Source organism: Mauremys reevesii, linkage group 2, assembly GCF_016161935.1.
Source record: "Mauremys reevesii isolate NIE-2019 linkage group 2, ASM1616193v1, whole genome shotgun sequence".
Lineage (NCBI taxonomy): Eukaryota > Metazoa > Chordata > Testudines > Geoemydidae > Mauremys > Mauremys reevesii.
The window spans coordinates 89,726,068-89,753,991 of NC_052624.1; the positions used below are offsets into that span (position 1 = coordinate 89,726,068).

The following is a 27,924-nucleotide window of genomic DNA, read 5'->3' on the forward strand; positions in this document are numbered from 1 at the left end:
TCCTCCTGCAGCCGCAGCCCGGGCAGGGCAAGCGCAGGTGCGAAGGCGGGTGTGTCTGCTGCGCGAGGAGCCCAGCCCGTCCTGGGAACATCGAGCCGGCGGGGCCGCCTGCCAACGCCCCCCGGCAGCCGCCTGCTTCACCTCCCCGTCCCCTTCGCCCTCCCGCCTTCTCCTCGCTGCCCGCGCTCTTTTCCGCAGCCTCGGCCGCTGTTACGCTAATTGCGTAAATCGGTGACACAAGTTTACGGTGCTTGGGGGGGGATGACGACTAGAACACGTAACGCAAGACGGCGTAGAGAGTAACGACTCTACCAGAATAGCCCTGGAAAGGGTTGGAGTAGCCGCCTTGCGTAGCCCTGCTTGTCAGCCATCTTTGATTCGGGCAAGGCTCCCCCCGCTTCGCTATCACCGTGGCTCAGTCCGGAGGGAGGGGGCTTTCCTCCTGACGCTGAGCCAAGCGAACGCCGCAGAGGCAATACAGCATTGCATCGCCCGGATTCAAAATGGCCGCCGGGCAATTCCACGGGGCGGGGCAATAGTCAAATCTCGTTCAGGGGCGGGGAGGAGGAGAAATCTCTCGAGAGTGTTCGGGATCTCAGGCCGCAAGGCCGGAAGCTTCTGCGTACTAGGCGAGGCGTGGGGAAACGAAGTCCGCTTGTTCGTGTGCGTAGGGGCGGCGTGGTGCAGGGCGGCTACGCTGCGGAATCGGCGTAGGGGACGTTAGCGAATCGGCGGGGCGGAGGCAGCGGCAGTAGCAGTAGCTGGGGTTGGCTGGTGGGGGGAGGGGGAGCTCGGTCACTGCCGCCGCGGCTGAGGTGGAGGAACGTCAACAGCAGCAGATCCGCCGCCAGCGCCATGGGTGAGTGTCCAGCCCGGGGCCCGCGGGGCCGCCCTGCGCCCGGAGCCGGGACTGTGACAGTTGGAGCGGGGGGGCGGCGGCGTTTCCTGTGGGCGGCGGCTCGGGGTCTCCATGACGGGCAAGGCGGAGGGTGGGTCTCGCCGCCGCGCGCGAGGCTGTAACGCCGGGTCTGGCCCAGCCGCCGCCCCCTTCCAGTCCGAGGCGCCGGGGCCACCCCGCCCCAGAAAGCGAGCTCGCTCGCTCGCAGCCGGAGCTCCAGGCGCAGCCCGTCGCGGGACCCCGCCCCGCTGCATCCTCAGAGCTGAGGGCTCCGGCCAGCCCCCCCCCCTTACTGGCTCCAGCCCCCCCCAACGTGGGCTAGCCCCCCCTTACTGGCTCCAGCCCCCCCATGTGGGCCTGCCTCCCCCCCCGACTGGCTCCAGCACCCCCCCACCCCCACTTCCTGCATTGTAATTTTTTTTTAAGCGGTGCAAAATCGGAAATGCTGGAGAGGTTTTCTTTTCTTTTTTTCTGGTTAACACCCCCCACCCCCAGTTTGTGCCCAAGTTTGGGAGGGAGGAATTTGCAGCAGGAATTAAGGCAGGAGAAATATGCAAGAGAGAAGCGGGTGGGACTGAAATCACAGAAGGGGGGAGGGAGGAAAATTAACGTGTGTTTGGCAGCGTGAGATAGGAGAGAAATTTCAGCACGTTTCCCTCCTAGTTTCTATGAGTTGTGGGTGTTTTATTCGGTAAAGCTTTTTCATAATCGATGGAGACACACGTTTTTAACCTCTTTCATCCGACTCCGCCTCCAAACTCCCAGTCCTGTATTGCGAATGAGAGCTCATTTTCACTGGAGTTATCCAGTCACACCCCAAAAGAGCTTGCTGTACTATTAGACTTCTGGGTTTCATGGTGTATTTGATTCTTTGTTGTAATTGAAGTAATAGTAAATGAGTTGCTCAGTATTAATTTAAAATTAGTCCACCTGTCTTTTTGTTCTTGAAAGCTTTTTTTAATACATGTAAGAGAGACAACTTCTATTTTATTCATTTTTTAAAAAGAAACCTACGAAAGAGGTTGGGACTAAGCCTTAACTAACCATTTTAAGATAAATGACCAAATAAATGTTGTGACAGGATATGCAAAACTTAATAGGCAGCTTTGGGGAAGTATTAGTTACTTTAAGATACTGTGACTTTGTTGCAGTAGGACTTCAGTCCCTAGGTAAGTTAGGTATTTAAATGTTACACTTTACATATTTATATCTTTGGATGCAGCTTTGGGCATGTTTCCTTGTGAAGACACAACACAGCAGAGGCTCAAGGGAGTAATATCTTAGTTGAGAATACTTGTTTATAATTTGTTCTCTATTACTGTCCTTTATAATCTCCATCTGAGAGGTACTGTGATAGGTTTTCAATCATGTAATGCTTTATACCTGAAAGGTTAAGTTCATGGAGGAGATGTATAATCTTTTGTACATTGAAAAGTCTAAGGCAGGGGTCAGCAACCTTTCAGAAATGGTGTGCCAAGTCTTCATTTATTCACTCTAATTTAAGGTTTTGCATGCCAGTAATATATTTTAATGTTTTTAGAAGGTCTCTTTCTATAGTATATAACTAAACTATTGTTGTACGTAAAGTAAAGTTTAAAAAATGTTTAAGAAGCTTCATTTAAAATTAAATTAAAACGCAGAGCTCCCCGGACCGGTGGCCAGGAACACTGAAAATCAGCTCGCGTGCCACCTTGGTACGCATGCCATAGATTGCCTACCCCTGGACTATGTTCTGTATTAATGTTTAGTGAAAACCCTGTCCAATTAAAACAAAAAACAAGCCTAAAATATCAGTATTGTTTGTGTATATATGTACTCAGCACCTTTTAGAATTGGGTACACCTCTTCATTTCACTGAGGTAGTTAATACCTCTTTAATCTCTATAACAATGCCTTATTGGTCCTAGAATACCAGAATGTTTGCTGAGTTATATAAACTGATTTTTTTTCCCACTGGGGGCTATGAAGCTAGGATTATCATAAAAATAACAGATACCAATTGGATCACTCTTGTTGTTCCTAGATGACAGTACTTGTTCAAGTAATCTAAATTTATTTTAAGGTATTTTAAGATAGCCTGTTTGATATTCAGTCCTTTGCTCCCTACATTTCCTCTCTCTTTTCAGTTAAGCCTGAATTAGTTTCTATCTGGAGTATAATGTTTAAGTTTAAAAAAAAATGAGTAAATTGTCAGATGAGACCATATATTAGATTAATTGTTGTGGTAGTGAAGTGTTTTTTTTAAAGTGTAGACACATAGTACTTTATTCTCGGGAAGAAGGGAAACACTTCCCTGTAACGTCTCCCTTAAAACATATGTAGGTGGGATTTACTTTCTGAAAATATTAGTGAATGAATGGGTTACTTGTGTTTTGTGCCTTTTTTTGTGCATCTGTGAAGTACTATGTAAAGCATTTTTGTAGTAACTTTTTCATGTCTCCTCCTATAACACTTTTGCATCACGCTTTACTATAAAATTGATAAGCAGACTGGGGCTGATAGCATTGAAATCCAAAGCAGAGCAGCATTTGTTTTCTAGCTTAAAGCAATATTATCTGCATTTTAGTAGCAGACACTTTAACGACCAGCACCAATAAATGGAAGTTGTGTGTGAATACAGGCTTTGAAAAGTGGCTAAAAAATAACGGTTACAAAATCATCCAGATGTTGCATTTAGGGGCTGATAGGATATTTAGGACTTCACTCTGAAAATATCAGTATCCACTTAAACCATATCAGAATCTATTGCTTCTGCCTGAGTGAATCTTTATTATCCCTGAAACTGACAAACTGAGTACTTTTTAGCTCATCCTGTTATTGGGGTATCTGTAGGTATGGCATGGATCACCTTGTATCCTGTCTCCTTCTGGTCAAATTGAAATAGACAAGTAATTTTTAGATTGGTCTCTTTAAACTGATCACCTCATATAGATGTCCTCAAAGGTAACTTCATTTTTGGATGCATGTAAATAAATACATTTAAATATATGGAGATATACCTATCTTAACCTTTCAGGATCCCTTCCAGTTCCATATCAAGTCCAGCCCCCTGCCTTCACTAGCAGGACCAAGTACTGATTTTGCCCCAGATCCCTAAGTGGCTCCCTTAAGGGTTGAACTCACAACCCTGGGTTTAGCAGGCCAATGCTCAAACCACTGAGCTATCCCTCCCCTTGTTACACAATTTATGGACTGCTACTATAAACATATAGGTGTTCTACGATAAGGTTCAAGCATGTAATATGCATTGCCCATAATATTGCTTGTTAATACAAGTCCAACACTTTTTTGTTTTATATCTGTTAGTGTAAAAAGAAGACTAGTAATTCATCCTCTTGGGACTGAGACAGATACAGCAGAACTCTAAACTATGTTCTTGTAAAACGCCACAGCATTTCCTTCAGTTTACCCACAAAACCAAATAACTTGTCTTGTTTTATAACTTGTCTCACTTAAAATGTGCTTTAGATGTGTTCTTTAAATTATTTTAAGGGACCATCTTCAAAAAATATACAAAAACATCCATCAGACATTAAATTCTAAATACAGGATAATAAAACAAGTGTTTTCCTGGTAATCACGAACTTAGATTTTATTGTATACATCTGAAAATGTATATCCTACAATACATGTTCTGAACAAAATTATCTTTAAAACTGGCATACAGCTGTTGAGTTGATAGTTTCTATTACCCTGCTCTGGTTGGGGTCAGACTTGTCCTTTGTCACTTGGGCAGGTTATTAATAGAGTAACAGATTACATAAACCATATGCTCATAATGTTAGAGAAATAATTGGATGTTTTAGTTCAAAAGGAGCAGCAGATCCTTGGTTACTGTACCTGTGAGGTCTGAATGGGGTGATAGACATTTTTTTAGTAAGTTTTGTTGTAATCATAAGTGCCTACTCCCAGAACTAACTATAGGATGAGGCCTGTAGCTTGATGGGATCGGGATTGTTATTTTGGTATAAATTTTTTACTTAAATTTATGATAGGGCTTATGTCTACTTAACCTATTGAGACTACACAGGCATGTGCATGTTACAGATGTTCCTCACTTCTGAAATTTGGTTTATTCACCCACTAATAACACAAGCTATCTGCAAGTGTTTTCTCTGTAAGTAGTGGTATTTTAGTCATGACTTGAGTAGTTTGCCTGAGCAGTGTTTCAATTAGTAATTGAATTTTTAGTAGTGTTCAACTGTAGGCTAGTGTATAAATTGTAGTTACCTAGTGGTCTGCAGATACCTAGCCAGAGGTGGCTACAAAAAGGTGTTGTGGGTGAGGAGGAGTGTCAGCATAGGTGATGTGAAGCTTTTTCACAACTGAAAGGGCTAAAACTTAATTTTAATGAAAGTTTAAATTCTGTAGAATCTGATAGTTTTGATAATCTCTCCTCTTCTTTCAATTCTCCTTGAGAACTTCCCATTTTCCAGTGGTGAGTTGATCAGTGAATTTTTAACCCCTATTTTAATCAGTTTTAAGAGTACAGTTTTTAATGTCTTGTACCAGGATGGGGGCAGGTTTTTTTTTAGGTAGGGGATTTTTTGCCTTACTAATCAAATTTTTTGTAGCTTCACTTTCAGAGTTAAGTGCAGCTGCTTTGCAAAACCTATTTTACTGCATTGATCAAGTGTAGATGTGAGAAAAATTGCTGTTTAGGGTACTCTTAGCTATCCCTAATAATAGAGCATGTAGGTACCATGCTGCTAAACATCTTAGAAAATAGCACTTCTCAAGAGGAAAGTGGCCAATTTGTCTGTAGTATATAAAAGAATGAACCTTCTTTTGACACACATCCTACCACTTTGACTTCATTCTAGAACCAGATTACCCTGCATACAACATAGTTTTTATCGTGCCACTATCACCCAGTTTTTTTCATACTGACGCATTCTCTTCTTGGCTGTCACTACTATCCCATTTGAAAGTCTGATAGAATCAGCTTGAGATCCCTGGATACTGGAAGACTAACATTCAGATCACATGCTTGACAGAACACGTTGGTGCTGTCGGAAAGACCAGTACTCTGCATGTTTTAGTCTCTTTAAAGCCCTTGATTCACATGGGGGGAGGAGGGGAATGAGAATACAGACTTGAGTTTGTTTCCTAGCTGTTTTGTTTTGACTTATTCTAAGTTTCTTCTTCTAAAGTTTCTCCTGAGGAAAATGCCACTGTTTCTTAAAGTGACAATGTTATGGGCAAGAGTTTAGTGTACAGTGGAGTTGCATCATATGCACATTTAACTTGCACAAATTCAACTATATATGCGCAATGAGCATATGCCCCAGAGTGAGCATGAGATGGAATACGTGAATTTGCTGTTCCCTCAGTCAGTCTCAGTTCCTGCGTGCCTCTCATAGTGTGAGCATCTCACCGCACTGAGTGTGATTCTGGTGTTTAAAGATGCATATTTTTCATACAACATGGCCCCTAAATGCAAGCCAGCTACTTCATCTGGTGCTCAACCAAAGAAACAGTGATCTGTTCCAACACTGGAGGAAAAACTGGCTGTGTTGGACTTACTGAGGCTGTGGCTACACTTAGCACTTCAAAGCGCTGCCGCGGTAGCGCTGCCGCGGCAGCGCTTTGAAGCGCTAAGTGTAGTCAAAGCGCCAGCGCTGGGAGAAAACTCTCCCAGCGCTGTCCGTACTCCACCTCCCTGTGGGGAATAACGGCCCAGCGCTGGAGCTTTGACTACACTGGCGCTTTGTAGCGCTGCAATTTGCAGCGCTGCAGAGGGTGTGTTTTCACACCCTGCTGCAGCGCTGCAAATTTGTAAGTGTAGCCAAGCCCTGAGAGACGGTGTGTCGGTCTCCAACCTGGCGTGTAAATATGGCCACAATGAATCTAGCATCCGTGCCATCAAGATTCGAGAGAGAGAAATTCGTTAAGCCGTGGCATAAAGTGCTCCAGTAACTGCTAAGGTGATGAGCTACATGCATGGTAAGACTTGAGTGAAGACTGAAAAGGCATTAAACTTATGGCTGGAAGATATGCACCATAAATGTGTGCCTATTGATGGCAACACGTTGCGAGAAAAGGCTCTTAGTCTCTATGCGCTGTTCAAACCTCCTGCCAAAGAGGGACAGCCTTCTGATGAGAAGGAATTCAGAGCCAGTCAAAGTTGGCTTAACAGTGGTTCCTAAAACTTCAACCTCAAAAACGTGCAGATTACTGGTGAAGCTGCATCTGCTGATGAAGAGGCAGGAAAAGCCTACCCTGAACAATTAAAGAAAATCATAGAAGAAAGGGGCTATCTTCTGGAACAAGTTTTTAATGCTGACGAGACTGGGCTCTTCTGGAGAAAAGAAAAAAAAGCCTAATCGTACTTACATTTCAAAATCAGAAAGACAAGCCCCAGGCTTCAAAGTAGCTAAAGGCCATGTGAGTGTGTTGTTTTGTGGCAATACAACTGGGCATTTAATAAAGCCAGGCTTGCTCTACAGGGCTGTAAATCCCCGTGCCCTAAAAGGCAAGAATAAAAATCTCCTGCCTGTGTTCTGGCAATCAAATAAAAAGGCTTGGGTGACGGAAGTATTATTTCTGGATTGGTTCCACAAGTGTTTCATTCCAGAGGTCAAGTGGTACCTCGAAGAGAAAGGACTTGACTTTAAAGTGTTGCTGATTGTAGACAATGCTCCTGGCCACCCTGAGGCATGCCAGCTTGTGCATAACGATGTTGAAGTCATCTTTCTCTTCCCCCCCCCGCCCCAGCCCCATACCACCTCCAACCTCTTGACCAAGGTGTGATTCACTGTTTCAAGGCCATGTACACGAGGCTTACATTCTCACAGATACGTAGCACTATGGATGCTGATCCCAATCTTAATGTGATAGTGTTGGAAGTCCTTCAACATTGCTGATTGCATCACTTGTATTAAACAGGCAATGCATGTTGGCGAAACCTATGGAAAGAATGTGTGAATGACTTTAAGGATTTCCTGACCATTGACAGAGAAGTGAAACGCATTGTTCAGGTGGCCAGGCAAGTGAGTGGTGATGGCTTCATCTTCAATCCTTGAGGAAGAAAATGAAGAATTAATTTAGAGCCATAGAGAAACATTGACTAATGAAGAGTTAGAGGAACTGATATCATCATCATCTTCTGTAGATGATTTTGACGACGACGAACAGGAAGAGCCAGCAAGTTGGAATCTTTATAAATTTGCTGAAGTGTTCCAAGCAGCGAAACACTAGACTAATTTAATTTCTGAATAAGATCCTGCTATGGAACGAAGCCTCAAAATCACACATAGGGTCTCAAATTGTCTGTAATACTATCAAGAAATGTTTGAGCAGCTCAAGAGACAACAGTGACAGTTGCCGATATCAAGCCCTAACGACCCCCCTAGTAGTGTTGTCGTCGTCGTCGTCGTAGACTAGCAAGAATATCCAGGATGAATGGTGAGTGGTTAGGTATACTGTTTTCCTTTTTTATTCTTCAGTCTTGCTCTTATGTAATTAAAAATACAGTACTGTAAAATTATATTTTACATATGTACTCTTTATACTATACACTACTGTATACATTATACAGTTATACATATTACTGTACAGGGTTGTATACTGTACGCAAAACCATATATACTGTACTTTATGGGCGATTTAAGGGATTTTCAAGGGTAATTTTGATTATACATTATTTTCTCCTTACACGCTGACTTTAGAACCTAACTCCCACGTAGGATGCTACTCCACTGTCTAGATGATTGCAACCAGTTTTGAAAAATATTGTCCAGATAACAGATAAAGGCCTCAGATATCATGGAGAATGATTTATATCTAGATGGGGAAAGTTTTGCATCTAAACAATAAAAATAATCAAAGATGATTAACTTCTTTGTCTCAGCATAGAGAAAACAGTAGATAAACTTTACCTCGGTGTAGTGCTTTGGTGAGACCAATATTGGAATACTACATCCAGTTTTGCTGTCAACACTTATAAAAGGATTTTGAAAAATTGAAGAGAGTTCAGGGAAGAGCCCAAAATGATTCGAGGGTTGGAAAAAATGCCCCACAATCAGACTACAAGGAGCTCAACCTGTTAATCAAGTGACCTTGACCTCTTTGATAAGTGCTTAAGTACCTTGATGGAGAGAAAATATAAATAAGCCTTAAATTTTTGAGCGTGATTGGAACAAACTCCTAGTGGAAGAGTGGATTCTTTATTTTGGAGTTGTCAAATCAAGACTGGATGCCTTTCTGGAAGATATTTTAGTCATGATGACACTTTATGGCTTGTTATACAGAAGGTCAGAGTAGATGATCTAATAGTCATCTCTTAACTTAAAATGTATGAAATATTACCTTTTCCCCATCTTCTTTCGCTAGTCATTTCTTATTTATAGCTTTTTAAAAAAGAAAGTAGTAGATACAGAAATAGAAGTAAACATTTTTAATAATTAAAAAATCTGATGAATGCTCTTGATAATTGTGACCCTCTCATTAAAAGAATAGAACAACACTTAAAGTCCCTGTAGGGCATCAGAGGAAAACCTAATATACCAGTGTTTGGTTTAATGTGACCACCTAGCATCTATCTTTTTTGTCCTTCTACAAGGACTTTCAGAAAGTTTTTTAGTATTCTCTTTGTGTACTTTCAAATCAGATATATTTGCTTTCCATTTTTTCTGCTCTTCACCTCTAGGAGATTCCACCCTAACTACCCAATATTAGTTCTAATCCTGAATAACTACAGAAATGGATTCCAGAGTGGAAAAATGGAATCCAAAGAAACATGGGGGTTGCAACAAACAGCTTTAGGAGTTTGTGGTCTACCTTCAGAGTGATCTCACAAACTGCAGCTACTAAGGGTATGTCTACACTGTGAAATTAGATTGATTTAATAGAAGTAGATTTTTTTTAGAAATCGATTTGATAGTCGATTGTGTGTCCCCACTAAGCGCATTAGGTCGGTGGTGTGCAGCCACAGTACTGAGGCTAGCGTCCACTTTCAGAACATTGCACTGTGGTAGCTGTCCCACAGTTCCTGCAGTCTCCGCCACTCATTGGAATTCTGGGTTGAGCTCCCAGTGCCTGATGGGGGCAAAAACATTGTCTCGAGTGATTCTGGATACATGTGGTCAGGCCTCCCTCCCTCCGTGAAAGCAATGGCAAAAAATCGTTTCTCGCCTTTTTTCCTGGGTTATCAGTGCAGATGACATACCACGGCAAGCATGGAGCCCGCTCAGCTCACTGTCACCATATGTCTCCTGGGTGCTGCTGGCAGACTCGGTTAGGGTGACTAGACATCCCGATAAAATCGGGACAGTCCTGGCAATTTGTCCCGATATTTCGTACTCTGTTTTTCCCCTCCGCCAGCGCCCCCCCCCAATGTGTCCCAATATTTTCTTCCTCTCATCTGATCACCCTAGACGCGGTACTGCAGTGCTACACAGCAGCATCCACTTGCCTTGCGGACGGCAGGCAGTGCAATACGACCGCTAACCATCGTCATCGTCCCTTGGGTGCTCCTAGCCAACCTCGGCAAGGTCGGTTATGGGAGCCTGGACAAAAATGGGAATGACTCCAGGTCATTCTCTTCTTTAAGTTTCATCTAATGGAGATTTAGTCCTGCCAGGAATATCATGCCAGCTGGAGGCTTCTGCCTCAGGCTGCTCTCCCAGTCGGCAGCACCACACAGTTGCATCTACCTCAGCCTGCCCCTTGCTCCCATGGCTGGACAGTAGTAAGGAGCAGTTCAACTATAGGCTGAGCAAGTGCATAATCGTGGTAGAATGTGCCTTTGAACAATTAAAAGCCAGCTGGTGCAGTTTACTGATTCGGTTAGACCTCAGCGAAACCAGTATTCCCATTGTTATTACTGCTTGCTGTGTGCTCCACAATATCTGAGAGTAAGGGGGAGACGTTTATGGTGGGGTGGGAGGTTGAGGGAAATCGCCTGGCCACTGATTATGTGCAGCCAGACACCAGAGTGGTTAGAAGAACACAGCAGGGCTTGCTGCGCATCAGAGAAGCTTTGAAAACCAGTTTCATGACTGGCCAGGCTATGGTGTGCAAGTTCTGTTTGTTTCTCATTGATGAAACGGGGGGGTTCATTCTACTTCCCTGTAAGCTAGCCACCCTCCCTTCCCCTCTTCATCTCCGCTTGCAGAGGCAATAAAATCATTGTTTCAAATTCATTCATTCTTTATTAATTCGTCACACAAATGGGAGGATAACTGCTAAGGTAACCCGGGAGGGGTGGGGGAAGAGGGAAGCACGGGGTGGAGTAGTTATATGGGCACCCCCTAGAATGGCATGCAGCTCATCATAGAAGTGGTATGTCTGGGGCTCTGACCCAGAGTGGCTGTGTGCCTCTCTGGTTCTTTGGTAGGCTTGCCTGAGCTCCTTAAGTTTCACATGGCACTGCTGCAAGTCCCTGTTATAACCTCTGTCCTTCATGCCCTTGGAGATTTTTTTTTCAAATATTCTGGCGTTTTGTCTTTTGGAACAGAGTTTAGATAGCATGGCTTCATCTCCCCATACAGCGATCAGATGCAGTACCTCCCGTTTGGTCCATGCTGGAGCTCTTTTGCGATTTTGGGACTCTGTGGTCACCTGGTCTGCGTGGTTACCTGTGCTATCAGCTCGCTTCACTGGTCAAACAGGAAATAAAATTCAAAAGTTCACGGGGCTTTTCCTGTCTACCTGGCCAGTGCATTGGAGTTGAGGGTGCTGTCCAGACCATTCACAATGGAGCACTCTAGGATAGCTCCCAGAGGCCAATACCATCGAATTGCTACCAAACTACCCCAAATTTGACCCAGCAGGGTCAATTTTTAGTGCTAATCCCCTCGCCGGGGAGAAGTATAGGAATCAATTTTAAGAGCCCTTTAGGTTGACAGAAATGGCTTCATCGTGTGGATGGGTGCAGGGTTAAATTGATCTAATGCTGCTAAATTTTGACCTAAACTCGTAGTGTCAATCAGGGCTAAGAGAGGTTGTTACTTGGAGTGCAACTAATGAGTTAAGTACTTGGGTGTCCCTGGAGTTTTCAGGTCTTATCTTTTTGTCTTCTTTTGGGAGGCATTATAAAACCAAAGATTCAAGTTCATTTGGTCCTCTTAAGCCAAATAAGTGCAATATAATAAACAACAATGAAATAAAGTCCTATTTTGGGTTGCCCCACTGCTGAATATATATGCTTTCTTATACATTAATAAGCCTGAAAATTGGTAGCAGTCTAGAGATTTCAGGAGTGAGTGTCTTTGGTCCCCCAGGGGCAGAGTGATGAATTGCCTTGGCAGAAGGCTCTGGGCAAAAGAGTTTTTTGCTGTTGGTATAGTCACAAAACTTCACTTTCACTCAGACATGTTAAACATGTAGGTGAACTCTTTTCACAAAACGGTCACTCTATATTGACATATCGGTCCTCATCCGCAAAGGAACCGGCACAACATTTTCAAAAGATAAGCTTGGGAACTTAAATTCATAACTTCACTGGACACTGAGTCATGGATTAAGAGACACTGGATTTATGGTTTTATTACAACAATTTGTAAGCCACTAACTATCCCTCCCCCCAAGCTGTCTTCCCCTGCCTTCCTTTTCCCCCCATGACTGGAGGGGTGTTAACTTCACCTTCAGTGGTGCCTTTAAATATGTGTTAACTACTTATGCTAAATCTTTTCCATCTTGTATGTAGCTGTGACACTGAGTATGTTTCCCAGACCTGAAGAAGAGCTCTGTGTAAGCACAAAAGCTTGTCTCTCACCAACAGTGGTTGGTTCAATAAAAAATAATACCTCGCCTGCCTGGGTCTCTCTGTTAAATATTAAGGCTATGTCTACTCGTACTTTTGTTGATAAAACTTTTGTTGGCCGAGATGTTAAAATAATAATAATAATAAATAAATAAATAACCCCCCCCCAACTCCCCGCCCAACCAACATAAGCTTCACTGATGTGGACAGTGCTGTTGGGGAGGAGATGCTCTCCCACTGACATAGCTACTGTCACTTGTTGAGGGTAGTTTAATTATGCTGATTATGCTGACAGGAGAAAGCTCTCCTAGAGTGGCTATATGGGAGACCTTGCAGTGGTGCAGCATTATGGGTGTACCACTGTAAGCTGTGTAGTATATACATAGTTTAAGACTTTTGAAAGACGAAATATAGTCCCACAAGCTTCAGTCAGTACTACTGGTGGTTAAGCAGGTGACACTCTTCAGTCTGTGTCAGTACTGAACCAGTGGCCTAGCATAACATGGCAGTATGTTACTGGTTTTTGAATAAGACGTAAAACTGAGATCCTGACAAACTGACATCTACTAAAGATCCCTTGCATTTTTCATAAGTGGAGTGTTAAGCCTGGGCAGTCTGATAACATTCTGCCTAGGTAAATTCAACTTGCAGTTGTAGTTGACCTGTCCTAAATTTTTGTGTAGTTTTGTTGTCTACTGTTAAATAGCTGCTACAGAGGTGGGTGCATTTCAGTGATGGATAAACGTAAATCATTTGGAGAGCCTCTGGAATGGAAGATTCTGTAAATGTATATTTAATTTTTTATTTTAAAGAATTCGGGTATGGTAGACTTCTGAGTTAAGGCTCAAACATTTGGGCTCCAAATGCAGGCTTAAATAGAACACATTTTTATTTGGAACACCGGAAATTTCCAAAGTGGAAAGAGGCCAAGAAACCCATCTTGATTTTTGTCTCTGAAAATGCAAACAGCACTTATTAATTTAGGAGCTAAACTCAGATACTCTTTTTAATAAAGCAAAGTGGGGGGGGGGGGAAGGGGGAGAACCACTAAGACTTATATTTGTTGCCTTTTGGAGGTTTTGCCAAGTAATGTGAAATCAGGATTTGAAAAATCTACTGTCCCTAGGAAAGTAAGAATTATTCCCTAGCAAATGGGAGAAAGTACACAATTAACCTCTGCAGGATATAAGCTTACATTTATGGTTGAGGCAAACCTTAGAAGAACAATTTGTACATTAATGAAGAAATGTCTTCCTAAGTTGCCGGCAGACAGTTCTAGTGATGGCTGCTGTTTTTAGTTGTACCAAGTACTGGGTTTCACTATTGCTATTCAGAATCTTCTGGCATCCGCAAAAGTGTCAAGAATTTGTAAGTTTCAAACTGCTGCTGCTACTGATATGTAAAGCAGAGACAGGCAATACATTTTATCACTGGGGGAGAGAGTATAGTAGAAATCTCTCGTTCAGTCTCTTCTCAGAAAAGACAGGAAGCTGTCTTCTTTCATGCAGGTCAAGAGGAGTCCTCTTCAAACTTGCCATCTAGTAGTTGGGGGTTGTATGGTGGCTGGAGACTCCCAAATGGGAGTAAACAACAGAAATCGCAGCATTCTCCCACTTCCTAGTAGCTAGTGGCAAGGGAGCTGGGCTATTCATCAGGGAGTTGCCCCAGAACTTTGCTTGTGTACTGCCTCCTTTTCTTGTCTTTGTATTTACCTACAGGTAGCGGGTTAGGTATCTGGTGATTTTATTTTGTATTCGCATGAAACAGTTCTTTTGAGATGTTCTGCTAGAGTTCTAAAAGCAGCAAATCTTTACACATCTGAAATGTTCAGTAAGTTATCTATACAGACTATTTGGTTATTTAACTTTAAAGTAGACTATTCTGTTTGGATGTTTTTGGTCATTTCAGAGTTCTTAAATGTTTATTATCCAAATTAATTGTCTTGGACAAGCTTTGAAAATGACTGCAGTGATGATCCTGTAGAGAGAACCTCAGTTGGCAGGCTGATACTTTGGTCCACTGGAATGATTCTTTTTGTAGTATTACAGCTTTAGTCCTCTCACTCTGTTCAGCTTTTCCATCTGGAGCAATTGAGCTGCTAGTAATCAGTACACTGTTGGATGAATTCTTTTTTCTCACCATCTGGAGTAGTAACAATTGCAACTAAAGTCAATTTTTAGCCCCAGAATGAACAGCATCAGAAATGGGCTAAATTTTAATGGTTTGCAGCTTCCAGTACACAAATTATGTAGTAGTATGATCACTACACTTGCAATCATTGTCTAACAGTACATTTTATCATTTAGTTTAGTCTAGTTTGGGGTGTTAGTGTGGATTATACATCTGTTGAATCTTGTAGACTATTTCCCTCCCATTTATACTGGCAAACATCTTTGGAATCTACAGCAGTTGTTTAGGTTGAAAAGGTTATGTTCACTAAAATTTCTTATTTAGCTGTTTTGTTGTAATTCTCCAGTTGAAAACAAGAAATACCAAGATGATGTGGCCAGCCAGGTCTGTGTTCAAGACCACTAGTGGGTCCACAGACCATAGTTTGAGTGCATTTAGTCAAACTTTTCCAATTCGTTGCCTAACTTTTTGGTGTTTTGAATTGTTGTCACTCTTAAAATGATTACAAATTCACAATCCCTCCTTTCTTCTAATAACCATCCACCCAATATTTTGATAAAACTGGAAGTCTTCAGATGTTCAGGGAATAGCTTCCAAAATCAAAATTTAGACTTAATTCTGAGTTCTTTCCAGGAAAATGTAGAAACTTTCTAAATGCTGCTAATCCGATTGACATGTAACAAAGCATTTTTTTACTAGTGGATGCTGACAAAAAGATATGCTAATAGAAACAGTTTTTTAAAGCAATATTTAAAAGTAAAAACTAAATGTTCAGACGGTTGTGATTTTTGGTTCTAGCTTTAGTGTCTAAAATGTGTTGTACATAGCGAAGAATAGGAGTTGTTGAAAACACAGCCTGCTTCAAACAGATTGTTTCTTAGCTAAACTCAGGTAGGAGTGGTTCTTATAAGCCACAGTGTTAAAAGCACCCAGAACTGGTATGGGGAAAATAAGATGAAAGATAAAGAAATAGGTGGTTTCAACTTTGGGAACTACTGGTTCCCAAGACATGAGGGGATAGGGTCAGAATAAACAGACTTCTTTGAAGAGTTCTTCCATCTTCAGTGATCTAAAATGAGAATTCATCAACGGCAAGTATAAAAATGACCCATTCTTAAAATTATAGAAAAGAAAATTAGGACTACTTTATATATCAAAAGCAAAATAATGTTCAAGAGTAAGTGGGCTAAACTCTCTAACAGTAGCTTCTCCCAGAGCTAAATGTTTGCAGGAGGAATTTGAAGGTCTGCCAGTATGTCAGTCGTGTTTATGTTTGAAACATTTGGTCTTTATTTTAGTGGATAAAGCCTTAAGAGAGGCTACAGAGTAAAGGAATATTTTAAAGAAAGATATTGCTCCTCTGCAGAGCTGTAGTAGATGTGTATGGTGACTTCCAGTCGGAAGAGAAATACACAATGTGGAGTCTGAGTATATTGTCAGTGAAGTTTGTTTTTTTTATATACAGTCTTGGAACAGCAGTGGTCACAAGCAGCATGCGTGCAATTCCTCCCTTTCAGGGGCATCAACTGAAACACCATTGCCTGGCTTTCAGCGAGCTTCTCTTCCTCAAGAATTCTCTCTAATTAGAGAGTTTAAGGTGGAAAACACTGACTGCTTGCCACAGCTCTTCATAGAAATTTGCAAGAAACAGTCACATTTTCTAAAGACTAAAACTTGCTTGCACTCTTAAGAATTTGTAAGGTACTACCACCATCTGGTGACACCTGCTATAATGGATGAATTAATCAAACTGCATATTCTGAGGGGAAAATATTTTCTACTCATCTTGGGTAGATATGGAAAATATATTTAAAAACAATCTAGGTGAAATTCGGGGCAAACTATCTCTTACTTTGGAAAAATCACTTTTCCTTTTTGAAGGGACTCTGTAATCTTGTAATTCAGTTGATGTAATAAAAGGAGTTGACAGCATTTGCAAGTACTGTTTGCTCCCAAATCCCCACATCTGTTTTTGTTCTAATCACATGTCCCACACAACTTGAAGAAACTGAATTTGACATACTTGTGGGTATGCACCAACTGAACCCATGAGAAACTTATCTTTCATTTAGAGTAATGTGAGATGTCACTTGTAAAAATTGTAAAAGACATTTTTTTAAAGTTGATTCTTTTTTGTTAATTTTAGGGGTAAGATTCTTAGCTAGCTTTTGCAGCTTCAGCTTAATGCTGGCAGTTGCCTGACCTTCTGCCAGAAGGTCTGGTGTGGGTGAAGAGGTGGGAAGAAGGAATAAAATGCAAGTGTCTATTGGATAAACTATCTGAAATACAATTGATATTTACAGACTTGCTGCTGTTTCTAATGTTGACAAACATACTACTTTGCCTTATATTCTTCCCTATTTCTGTACTGAGCTCTCTCCCAATATCTTGCTTCTTTTCTGTTCTCTTGTTGTCCTGCTTTTGTGACCTCAACATTTTCACTCTTTTTTTTACAGAGAAGAAAGTAAAATGATTTATTCTAGAATCTTAATCTTTAAATTATTCTTCTGGCTCTTCAGAGAGAGGTGTTTTTGTAACATCCACTTGTCTGCATGCGTAAAAGAGAGACACACGAGAACAGGAATCTAAGACTTGCATGAAATATTTGGATGGGTTGATTTTTTTTTTAAAGCTGTGGAATATTGCTTCAGTGCGCAGTTTTGTACCAAACTCAATTTGTCCACTTCTAATAAAGTGAGAGAAACTTCTATCCCAACTTAGTTTCCTTTATCAATGTAGTCACTAAACTGTGTGTGTGTGCGTGCGTGCACGCAGGGGTGGGGCAGCAAGAACCAAAAGCCTCCCAAGCCTCCAGTTATGTGCTTCCACAATACATACAACTCTTGAACAGTGAAAGACCTGAAACATTTGTTGCTGCCAATAAGTTAAAATTAACGAGATCATTTGTGTAGTTTCTTGATTTCTGTAAACTTTCAGATTTTGATGCTATTAAATAGAAGAAATGCAGTAGTATTGATAATGGCAAAGAACTCTTGAGAATATGCAAAGAAATAAGGTAAACATTGCTCTCATAGTAGTGAATGGAATAGCTCTGTGCATATAATGAAAAGGAATGGCGTGGCATTAAATGAGAACTGCTTGATTATCAGCAGTGCATGTTTGACTTGAGTGACATGTGGGAATGAAGCCATGTAGAAGTTTTACGTTGTAAAATTGTACCATGCTATTGTAAAGGTTTTTAACTTTGACAGAAAAAAATTAATACGAGAGACATGCAAGTTTCTGGCTTTAGAAGTAACTGAGTTTTCCCAGTTAGTTTTGTTTGACTAGATAGCAGCCTGACTTGCTCGTGCTAAGGCACTCATTGCTTGTTTCAATCTGGAGCGCTGATTGTGTCCAAACTAGCCACTCTTTATCTGTTTAAGGCAGAGGTCCCTAAACTGTGGGGCATGCTCACTAGGGAAGCACAGAGGAACATGGCGGGGGGGGGGGGATTGTGACTGGGGTCAGGATCAGCCCCCCCTCCGGAGGGGCGGGGAAGGAGCGTCACTTGGCTCTGCTTCTGGCTCAGGTCCCGGCTGCTGGCCCCCTTGCCCCTGTCTGTGTCGTTCTCCCCCTGCCCCCCAGAGCCGGCTCCCAGGGGGGAGAGAAGGGGAGACGTAAAAAGTTAGGGGACCACTGGTTTAAGGTTTGCCCATATGTCCCTATGATTAAGATAGGAGGGCTGTTAAAGCTGACCAGTCCCTCAACTGGTGAACCTCTTTGGTTTGCCAACCGAGTCTTTTCTGTTCCTTGCGTTAACCCTCAGTCAGCAACGTAACCCATGTTAGCTCTGAAATGCCCCCCTGCTTCTGACCTTCATTTTCCCCACTACACCTCTACCCTGATATAGCGCGGTCTTCAGGAGCCAAAAATCCCTACCACGTTCTAGGTGAAACCCCGTTATATTGGGGTAGCGGTGGCAGGGCTCCAGCGGTGATTTAAAGAGCCCGGAGCTCTGGCTGCAGGGAGCCTTGGCCCTTTAAATCGCCGCCAGAGCCCCGGGATAGCGGCTGCAGGGCTCTGACAGTGATTTAAAGGGCCCGGGGCTCCCCACAGCGGCCAGAGCTCCAAGCCCTTTAAAACGCCAGCTGAGCCCTGCTGCCGCAGCTCCGGGGTAGCAGCAGCAGGGCTCCAGCGGTGATTTATAGGGCTTGGCCCGGGGCTCCCCGCAGCAGCTGGAGCCCCGGGCCCTTTAAAATACCACTCGAGTCCTGCTGCCGGAGCTCCGGGGCTACTGCGCTATATGTGAACCTGTGTTATATTGGGGCGTGTTATATGGGGTAGAGGTGTAGATGATTCATCTGTGACTCACCAGAGGAGGCTTCATTCTGACTCCTCTCCATAACCTCCCAGTGTCCTGCTACTGCTGGCTGTCCTCTGTTCTAGCTCTGCTGTGCCTTAGTTGGTGACTAGCTGATTTGCTGGTTGAGTCTCTTGTTTTGACAAACAGCAGCTGATTTATCAGTATTGGTGAGCAATACCCATGGGTGATTGCTGTCTGGCATTGCAGCAAGAGGAGCAGCATGAGTTGCTTTGTTCTCACAGCTTCTTGGCTTCCAGCTCTTCTTCCAAATCTAACTGGGCATAGATGACACTTGAGTTGACAGTGCATCAGATGTGCCAGTTTGAGACTCAGTCAGCTGGACTCAAGGCATACTGTAGATATTTCAGTAGAAAGCTGCAGTTATTGTTATCTTGTGAGGTGCTTTTTAATCAGTTAGCTTAATTTTCTTGCATGAGCAGAGCCTTACATTTTCCTTTTTTAAGGCCAAATTATCCTACTTTCTTAAAAGCCTTACAATTTCTGCTGGCTGCAGCTGACTCCCACTGGTGAGAGTAGCTCTACTGGTTTCCTTTCTGTCAGTGCTAAACCTTTGCTACCCTGTTCATAACAGTTATTCATTATTGACTTAGCAGATGTTTCTACATTCAACTGAATACTGAAAGGAAAAATTCTTCCCGTTTGTAGAAGTTTTGGATAAGCATAATTTGATAAGACAGGATAACTTGTTTTCCCTTTTATGCCATTTCTACTATACACTTGTTCAGGGTGAGTTTTATGTGAATTTGGCCAATTTTTGTAGTGCTCATAAAAACAGGATTGATAGTGCTGCCTAAAAGCAGATGCTAGGGCCTTCCACAGTCCTGTTATACACCTTGGTATTAAATGACCACACTCTAGTACTCCATCCCTAATATCACTGTAACAGAAATTGCCAGTTGCAGAGCATGTGTGCAGGTATTTACGTGGTCGTTTGCTTCTGGAATGTCTCAGGAGTGTAGAATGATAGTGAGAGGAAGAAACAGTGTTATACACCCTATTAACAGGAGTATACTTTTCTAGTTTTTAATGTTTAGGTAAATTATGACAAGCTTTAGAGTAAAACCTCTTTATCAGTAGTCTTTAGTGGTGTTTTGACGTGTCAATCTTAATCTGCAATGAAGATTTGAGATTCCAGCAAGTGTGGGAGGCTTCAAGGGTCCACCAAAATCTTTTAACACTGTAAAAATTGTAACTCTTTAAATATACGATAGGTTAACAAATTACTTGTTTCAATTGTGGTTTATTGATTTAACCTAACATAGTGCGGCGGCAGAAGTCTGTAGTGCTGACATGGCCTAAGTCACTTAACCTAAAACTAGAAATTCTACTAATTAACTCTATTCACAGCATCTTGGGCCTGTAGCCAGCTGAGTGAAAACACAGAGGCAAATAAACTGAATATAGGGTAGGGTTCTGAGGGGGAGCTGTTTAAACATCTTTACTGGGGAAAAAATAGATACAGCAAGTGCAGTTTCTTAAGGTGCCAAACTATAAGGTGGTGTTTTTTTTTTGCGAAACAAACTTTGTACAAAGAAAAGCCTGCATTCTTTGTACAGGCTGCATTCTTTGTACGGGGGGAAGAGATAGCTCAGTGGTTTGAGCATTGGCCTGCTAAACCCAGGGTTGTGAGTTCAATCCTTGAGGAGGCCACTTAGGGATCTGGGGCAAAAAATTGGTCCTGCTAGTGAAGGCAGGGGGCTGGACTTGATGACCTTTCAAGGTCCCTTCCAGTTCTAGGAGATTGGCATATCTCCAATTATTATTATTATTTTTATATTATTCCATTTATCTGGATTTCTTACCAGTGTGGCACATTACATTCTATAAAATGTTCCCAAATGTGCATAAGGTTGCCTAATGCTTTCTATTTTCAAATTCTGCTTTTAGCTGCTTGTAACTGTGCCAAAAGTCAACTGTTTGGGCTGAATTTTCCATCATAGGTATCTGGCTCAGGCTCAACTTTTTGGGAAAGTTTCAGTTAAAATGGTACATTACAGCCATTTCTTAGATGAAAGCCAAGGAATTTTTTTTTTGCCCACATTAGTGACAGAATAACACCTTTTTAAAAAAAAAAAAGTTCTGCCACATTTTGGCAAGGGCATTGGAGGTCACCCAGATGCTAGGGATGTTCCTTTTGCTAATCCCATGAAGGCCTACTCGCCAAGTTGCAAGCCTCTGAAAATCTGAAGTTCACTATGCTCAGTGGGAGGTGTGTTAGAGACTGGAAGCTAAATTCCCAAAAGATTCTCAGCACTGAGCATGCTACCTCTCCAAACAGCTGCTGTGTGTCAGTCAGACTGTGCATTTACTAACACCCACAGAGTGACTGAGTATGCTCTGTCTTGGGCTGCAGGGGCTGAGCAGGACTTTATCTGCAATTGCTCCTTCTAGCAGCTGGGAGGTATGGGGACCATTGTGATCCTATTGGGATCCAGGAAGTGGGTGGGCACAAGTCCGCTCACTGCTAAAGGACCTCCCCCCAGCCTAAGGGAAATATCCACAGGACCTGGAAACCAAGTGATTGTGGGGGACAACTAATGAGAGAACAGGGACAGGAGTGAGGTCAATGGGTCAAATGAAGGGAACCTGATGGGACACCGAGCAGAGAACCCCAGACAGCACCCACTGGTCCTCAAGGGAGCCAGTGGATGCCGCCCAGAGGAACTCTGCCTGGATTTGTGAGCAGACGGAGGATAGGAAATAGGCCCCACAGTCACCAGGCAGCAGAACTGAGAGCAGAGAGACTTTCTCCTTTGCTCCTGCTGCTGATGCCCAGGCAGTGTGGAAGACCATGAATGAATTGGGTGTGAAAAGGGAGGTGAGCTGGCTGAGACGCAACTGGCAGTGGGTGGATAGGAGCAGAGAGGTACAGACAGGCTTGAGGGATGGTACAAAAGAGTTTATGACCAGTAAAGAACACTCTCTCCTCCAGAAAGTGCAATTGAATCCAGGTTCATCATGTCAGCAGGTGTCTGGGAAAGCCACTAGCAAAGTATCTCTCATCCCCCTCTAGTCACTGGCTCACTTGGAGGGTGCTACCAGTTACTCATTTAGTTCAAGTAATTCCAAACCTGCTGCTTAATTCATGTGGGGGTCTGTGTGGTTTTGCATGATGTGTGTTTTTTCCCTACTTACTTTTTAAAAAATGAAGAATTATAAAAACTACATTTAAAAAAAAAAATTACAGTTGCCAAGCCCTCAAAGATTAGGAAGTACCAGAATTGTGGTTGCTCATGCAGCTTCAGTTTGGCCCCCATGTGAGTGTGTATTATGGTAGTCTTTAATTATATGAGATACTGTTTTTTCCCTCATACGGTGCACGGCATGGCTAGTGCACTGAGCATGGTTTAATTTAGGCTTGTGTAGTGAATAAAGGTGTCTGTAGGACCCCTACCTCATTTGTTGCAGAGGTGTGATGTGGACAGGGCAAGGAATGGCAGGAAGAGAAAGGATGCTTTTGTGATCAAGGTACTTAAATGCCACCCTGGAGAAATGGATTCTATTTGTGCCTCTGCTATGTGATGCTAGTTAGGTCACTTGCCAGAATTTTCACTTGTGGCCACTAATTGTGTTCTTCATTTTCTGGACACCTAATTCAAGATACCTGGGGCCAGATTTACAGAAGTGCCAAGTGCTTAAACTGCAGGTGGAGTTAATTGGAGCTATACATTGAACATAAGAAATATAATAAAAATGCTAAGTATTCTGAAAAATCAGGCCATAGGTATCTTAAATTGGGAACTCCAAAAGTAATGGGCACTTTTGATGGTTTTGGCCTTAATTGCTATGCCTCCGTTCTCCCACAGTAAAATGCGGAATCTTTCAGGGATTTTGTGAAGATGATATTGTTTGTATAGCACTTGGGTACTAGTCAGAATACCACAGACAAGATCATGGGGAAATTCTTAATTTTGTATTCAGTGTGGGGTTTGGATGGTGTCTGCTAAAAAGGCCTGGGTCACACATTGAATGAGAAACAAATTTAAAGAGCCCATCTATTCTGTTCACTGAAAGAGGTGGTGGTCATGTTGGAAAAAAAATTGTGATTGTGGACTAAGACTGCATTGTAATAGGCTCTAGGAAACCAAATTATGGTTGTACGTATTTAGTGTAGTCTGTACTATGAAGGAATAAACATTTGTTTTTTTTAAATCAAATTATAAGCAGTGCTGTAGACTATTAAAATGATGGTTGATCAAATGTAAGTAACTTTAGATTTTTCCTCTCCTTGCTTTGTGTTCTGCTGCGTGCTGCTGGACCTGTCGTTGCAATGCTTGGAATTCACCACTTTTTACTGTTACCCTTGGATGTACTCTCTCAATATCTGGAACACTGGAATGATGGAAATATGTTGTTTACAAAGTAGCTGTGAGTATCATTACTCTTACAATTACACTTAGACTAAAAAACAGTGTTGGTTTGTTTAGAGTAACTGTTGAACTAAAACTTTACAGAATACAGTTGGATGAAGATCAGGCTAAGGATAAAAAAGTTAAGCTAGTGTAGGTATTTAAAACTTGATGTTCTGGCCTGGTATAATGATTCACAGTGTGGAAGTAAATCAATTAAATAGTAGCAAAAAAAGCTTTAGAAAAACATTTGAGGAATTTAAAAGCTAAGAATTTAGTAAATTGCTGGAAAATAGAAAGTCATAAAAAGCGGAATGGGATTAATCATGATTTAAATCAGCAAGCAGGAAACTATGATTTAAACTTGATTTTTATCCTTTTACATTTGGTTATTTTCCTGAAGAGAAGTTCATTCTCATTAATGTGTGTAACTATATTATGCTGATTTATAATTAACGTTGTACTAAATTTGGTACTACTTTTTGTTAACCAGGAGTATATGCTGCATCTGTACACTTATTTAAGCAATTATATAGTGAAGTCAAAGTTTCTCCAAAACAATGGCTCATCAGGCTGATGCAGTGTAAGGCACGTCAGTTTCATATCCAGCGGTACACAAGAGACTGATGTGGCCAGCATTATGCCTCACTGCCTTTGCCCTAACCTGATGGGTCAGGTACCCGTTTTACAACTGAGTGAACTGGAGGTGACCTATTGTGAGAACGAGCAAAGATGCGAACCCATGAAGTTGAGGATTGTAGTTGAGCACCTTAATCACTCAGTCATTGCACCTCAATCAGTTATATAGTTTAAGATACGTTTATTCAGATAATTATTTTTGTTTTATTATGCTAGAAAATGGAGAATGAAGCATTTCTTTAGTAATTTTTACTCAGCATTTGTCAAGCTGCATTTGCATTGAAATTGGAATTCAATAAAAATGCACAAAACCAGCATTTTAAAGTTTTTTTTTTGTTAAATAAAACTACCTTTAATGTACTGGATACATAAGAAATTTAGGAAAAAAGTACCAAGATATGTTTTGCATTTAAAAGCTCACTAAATTTACAGATATTTCTGGTCACTATGTGACCAGACTTTTCAAAGGTGTTTAGGTTCCCTATTTAGGTGCTTAATTTGCTTGGGCACTTTTGGAAATCCCATTAGATATCTATATATCTTTTGCAAATCTGGTCCCGTGTCACTTAGGTTTTTAGGACTGGTAGATCTCATCCTCTCACCTAGTTTTTAATTCATAATTGCAAGAGGGAAAACTTCTCAACTTTGAACTAGTTGAGGTGAAGGACATATTCTTTGCATCTCCAACTAAATTGAAACCTAAAATAATGAATGCAAAAGCTTTACTACACAACTAACTGAAAGTATTTACATTTGAATAAAATACCAAAATTCACTCCATTTTAAAGGCTGAAAATAATATTTAATACAGCCAGTCATGGTGTGCTATACCTAGAAAGCTTGAGATAATCTCAAAAGTTAGATATTCCCTTCCCTCCATTTTTTGTGTAATGAAAAAAGCAGCACTGTTTAATTCATTAAAAAGAGGTCTAATTAATGCAGCATATCTTTAAATGATTGTAATAGATTATGGATAGGTTTATTTTTAAAAAGAAATGTATATAGTTTAAATAACTCTTTGACCACCCTGATTAAAAAGACAACACTGCATCTAATCAAAGCAAAGCTTGTAGAGTAACTGACTTTTTAAAGTAACTTATTCCTCCAGAGATTCAGGACGTGTATGAGGTAAGTTTTTGTTGTTGTTGTTGCTGTGATATCTTTACTGTAACAATGCTTTTACTGAATATAGACAGTACTAATGAAAAGACACAAGTGTGAAATATACCATAGCAAAGTTTTTAACTTATGTTCTCTTTAAAATATATATATGAAAAAGCATTTTCCTAAAATGAAAACTGATGGGTCATAGTACGCAGTAATGGCTACTGCCTTTAACCACTTGAGTTTAAAAAAACCAAACCACACGCATATTATTTTACAAAATGTCTGCTGCACATGCACTGAGGCTAAAGATTTTTAGCCTAGGGTCTTAGTGCAAAAGCATGGCAACGCTAACAACATAGAACTGCTCTGAACTATATTAATTTGCAACTGTTGGTAAAAATATTGTGCACAATGTACTTGCAAGGTAATGTAGGTTAGGGGCTCAATCCTGTTCTTTTATGCAATTTAATTGTGGCTTTATTGCTCAAAAGGGGAAAGGGAAACTGAAAAAATAACCCTTGCAGCATGACCTGAAATCAACAGATCTAGGCTCCCTTGGAGCAAATGAGGAAGTGGGTTCTAGAATTGAGGACCTGTCACTGAAAAATCCATCATGAGCGTCTTCCCATTTAAATTGGGAAGCTCTATGCTGTGCATATTCGCTTTACTAGTTGTTTTTGTTCTCAAGTATTGAAGACAGTATTACTCTCTAACCCACTGGTGATTCAGAAAAGTAGTGGTCAGTAATAAACCAATATAGGTTGTTTTAAATTTTTCTGGGGACACAAGGTTCCTCCACTCTCTATGGGAAATTACTGTTCCACCTAGAGTTTCTTCATAGGGCTGTCAAAGACTTCTTTTTCACTGAGTGGTATGTAGAAGCTTTATTTGTCCTGGTCCTAGTGTGAGTGGGGTTGGGATCAAGCAACTTCTCCTTTACAGTATAGCATAGGGGTGAACGCAGCAGCTTACCATCAAAGTGTAACACCCCCACCCCCAGCACAGTGTGATGGAACAGGCTCCTCTCCCCGCCCCAGTGAGAGAAACCATTTAAAACCATTTAAAAATTTGCCATAAAGGATGAAACTAAACTTTCTGTTCCTTAAAAACAAGCCCCACCCCTCACACATCTGAAATGAACAGTCCTAAGATTCCTTTAAAGCAACAGCAGGAGATACCAGCCATGTGGGTATTACTGGTTCTCGATCAGTGGTTCTCAACCTGTTTACCATTGTGGGCCTCATATGTAGCTCTCTGTGTTACATGGACTGCATCCACACAATATATATACTACCTGTATGGCCCTGGGGATGTCACAGGAGCCACAGCTGTGTGCTGATTGGGCTGCAAGTGGCCAGTGGGTTGAAAACCACTGATCTAGTTTGAAGAAGGGGTAGGATTAAGCACCTGCAAAAGCCATTATTAATAGGTGGCAAAATAGGCACTGACAACACCCACATCCTTCTCAACTATCTCTACAAAAGGCATCCTTCTGAACTAGTGGTGAGGAAATGGAGACTTATGTCACATCTACAGTAGGTTTTTTTTGTACCAGTACAATCACACTGAACTAGCTGCACTAGTGATGATCCCATGTAGAAGTGGTGCACCGGTGTGACTTGGCTCAGTTTCAGATTGGGCTAAATTGCACCAATGCAAAGGCATAGCTATACTAGGAGTGCTTTACTGATATAGGAATACAGGTAAAGTATATCAGCAAAGTGCTGGTAGTGTGGATGCAGATATACTGATACAACGTGCAGTTTTGCCAGTATCATACCAAACCCCACCCCCCCAGCAAAATATTTTGTACTATTAAAAGTGCATCTTTTCTGGTATAACTGCATCCACAGTAGAGACTTCTGTTGACAGTTATTTCAGTCAGGGATCACACCTCTTCACACTCGATCAACATAGCGTGATGGCAGAAGTCTATAGTGCTGATATGGCCTAAGTCACTTTTTACATTGTTGCGGTGCCATGTACACTGGGAGTTTGCACCAGTACCACCATCATGGTATAGCTATATTTATGCAAAATACCGTTGTAGACAATGGCTGGCTAGCCTCCACTCCAGTCTTCTGCTTGGTGCTGCAATTTAAATTGTCTACAATTTAATGAATAAACATCTTGACTTAATCAGGATTGGCATAACAGTTGTACAGATGTTAAAAGATTAGTCTGAAGTGTATTAGAAAATTACAAGCATTTCTTTTGACTATTTAAATGTCTTTGTTTTTGCATTAGCAACAGAAGAACCTTGAAGGATATGTGGGGTTTGCAAATCTCCCAAATCAAGTTTACAGAAAGTCTGTGAAGAGAGGGTTTGAATTCACGCTCATGGTAGTAGGTGAGTTGTTTTCTTTATGCATCTAATTGGTGATTCACCTTCCCCAAAAGAATTTGGAGTAACTGAAGTTTCAGCTATTCACGTGTTTACCTCATTTGTGTAAGCTAATTAGAATGTATATTATACTTACCATTTTTGTTTTTTAAAATGTTGTTAAATTCTAAAGTGTTTTTTTAGGGCATACAGTCCAGTTGAACAATCATTTTTGTCTTCTGTTACATAGGCAGATGAATAGGGACGGAAAATGGGGAAGATAAAGAGCCTTCAGCAGAGAGGGGGTGTTGTGCTAACCTATGCAGAAACAGTAATGTAGATGTACTGAAAAGTGTCTGCAAAAATGATGTAGTGGAAGTCATTGAGGTCTAGAGGTCAGCATCATGTGTGTTCAGTCTACAAGTAAAGATGTTTTTTAGTTGT

The 27,924-nt window shown here is 41.5% G+C and overlaps 1 protein-coding gene across 6 annotated transcripts in view; it reads left to right on the forward strand.

Annotated features, from left to right (window-relative positions):
* Positions 1-597: 597 nt before the first annotated feature.
* The window catches only part of SEPTIN7 (septin 7), a 130,041-nt gene continuing 102,714 nt past the window's right edge, over positions 598-27,924 (forward strand). The window contains exons 1-3 of one of the 6 annotated variants that reach the window (XM_039523049.1): positions 598-859; positions 23,426-23,430; positions 27,405-27,507. In XM_039523049.1, the coding sequence (XP_039378983.1) occupies positions 856-859; positions 23,426-23,430; positions 27,405-27,507 (112 nt within the window). In that variant the 5' untranslated portion in view covers positions 598-855. Of the gene's footprint in view, positions 860-4,565; positions 4,568-23,425; positions 23,431-27,404; positions 27,508-27,924 lie in introns of all 6 variants that reach the window. The other 5 variants (XM_039523046.1, XM_039523048.1, XM_039523047.1 and 2 more) reach the window with 5 other exon arrangements.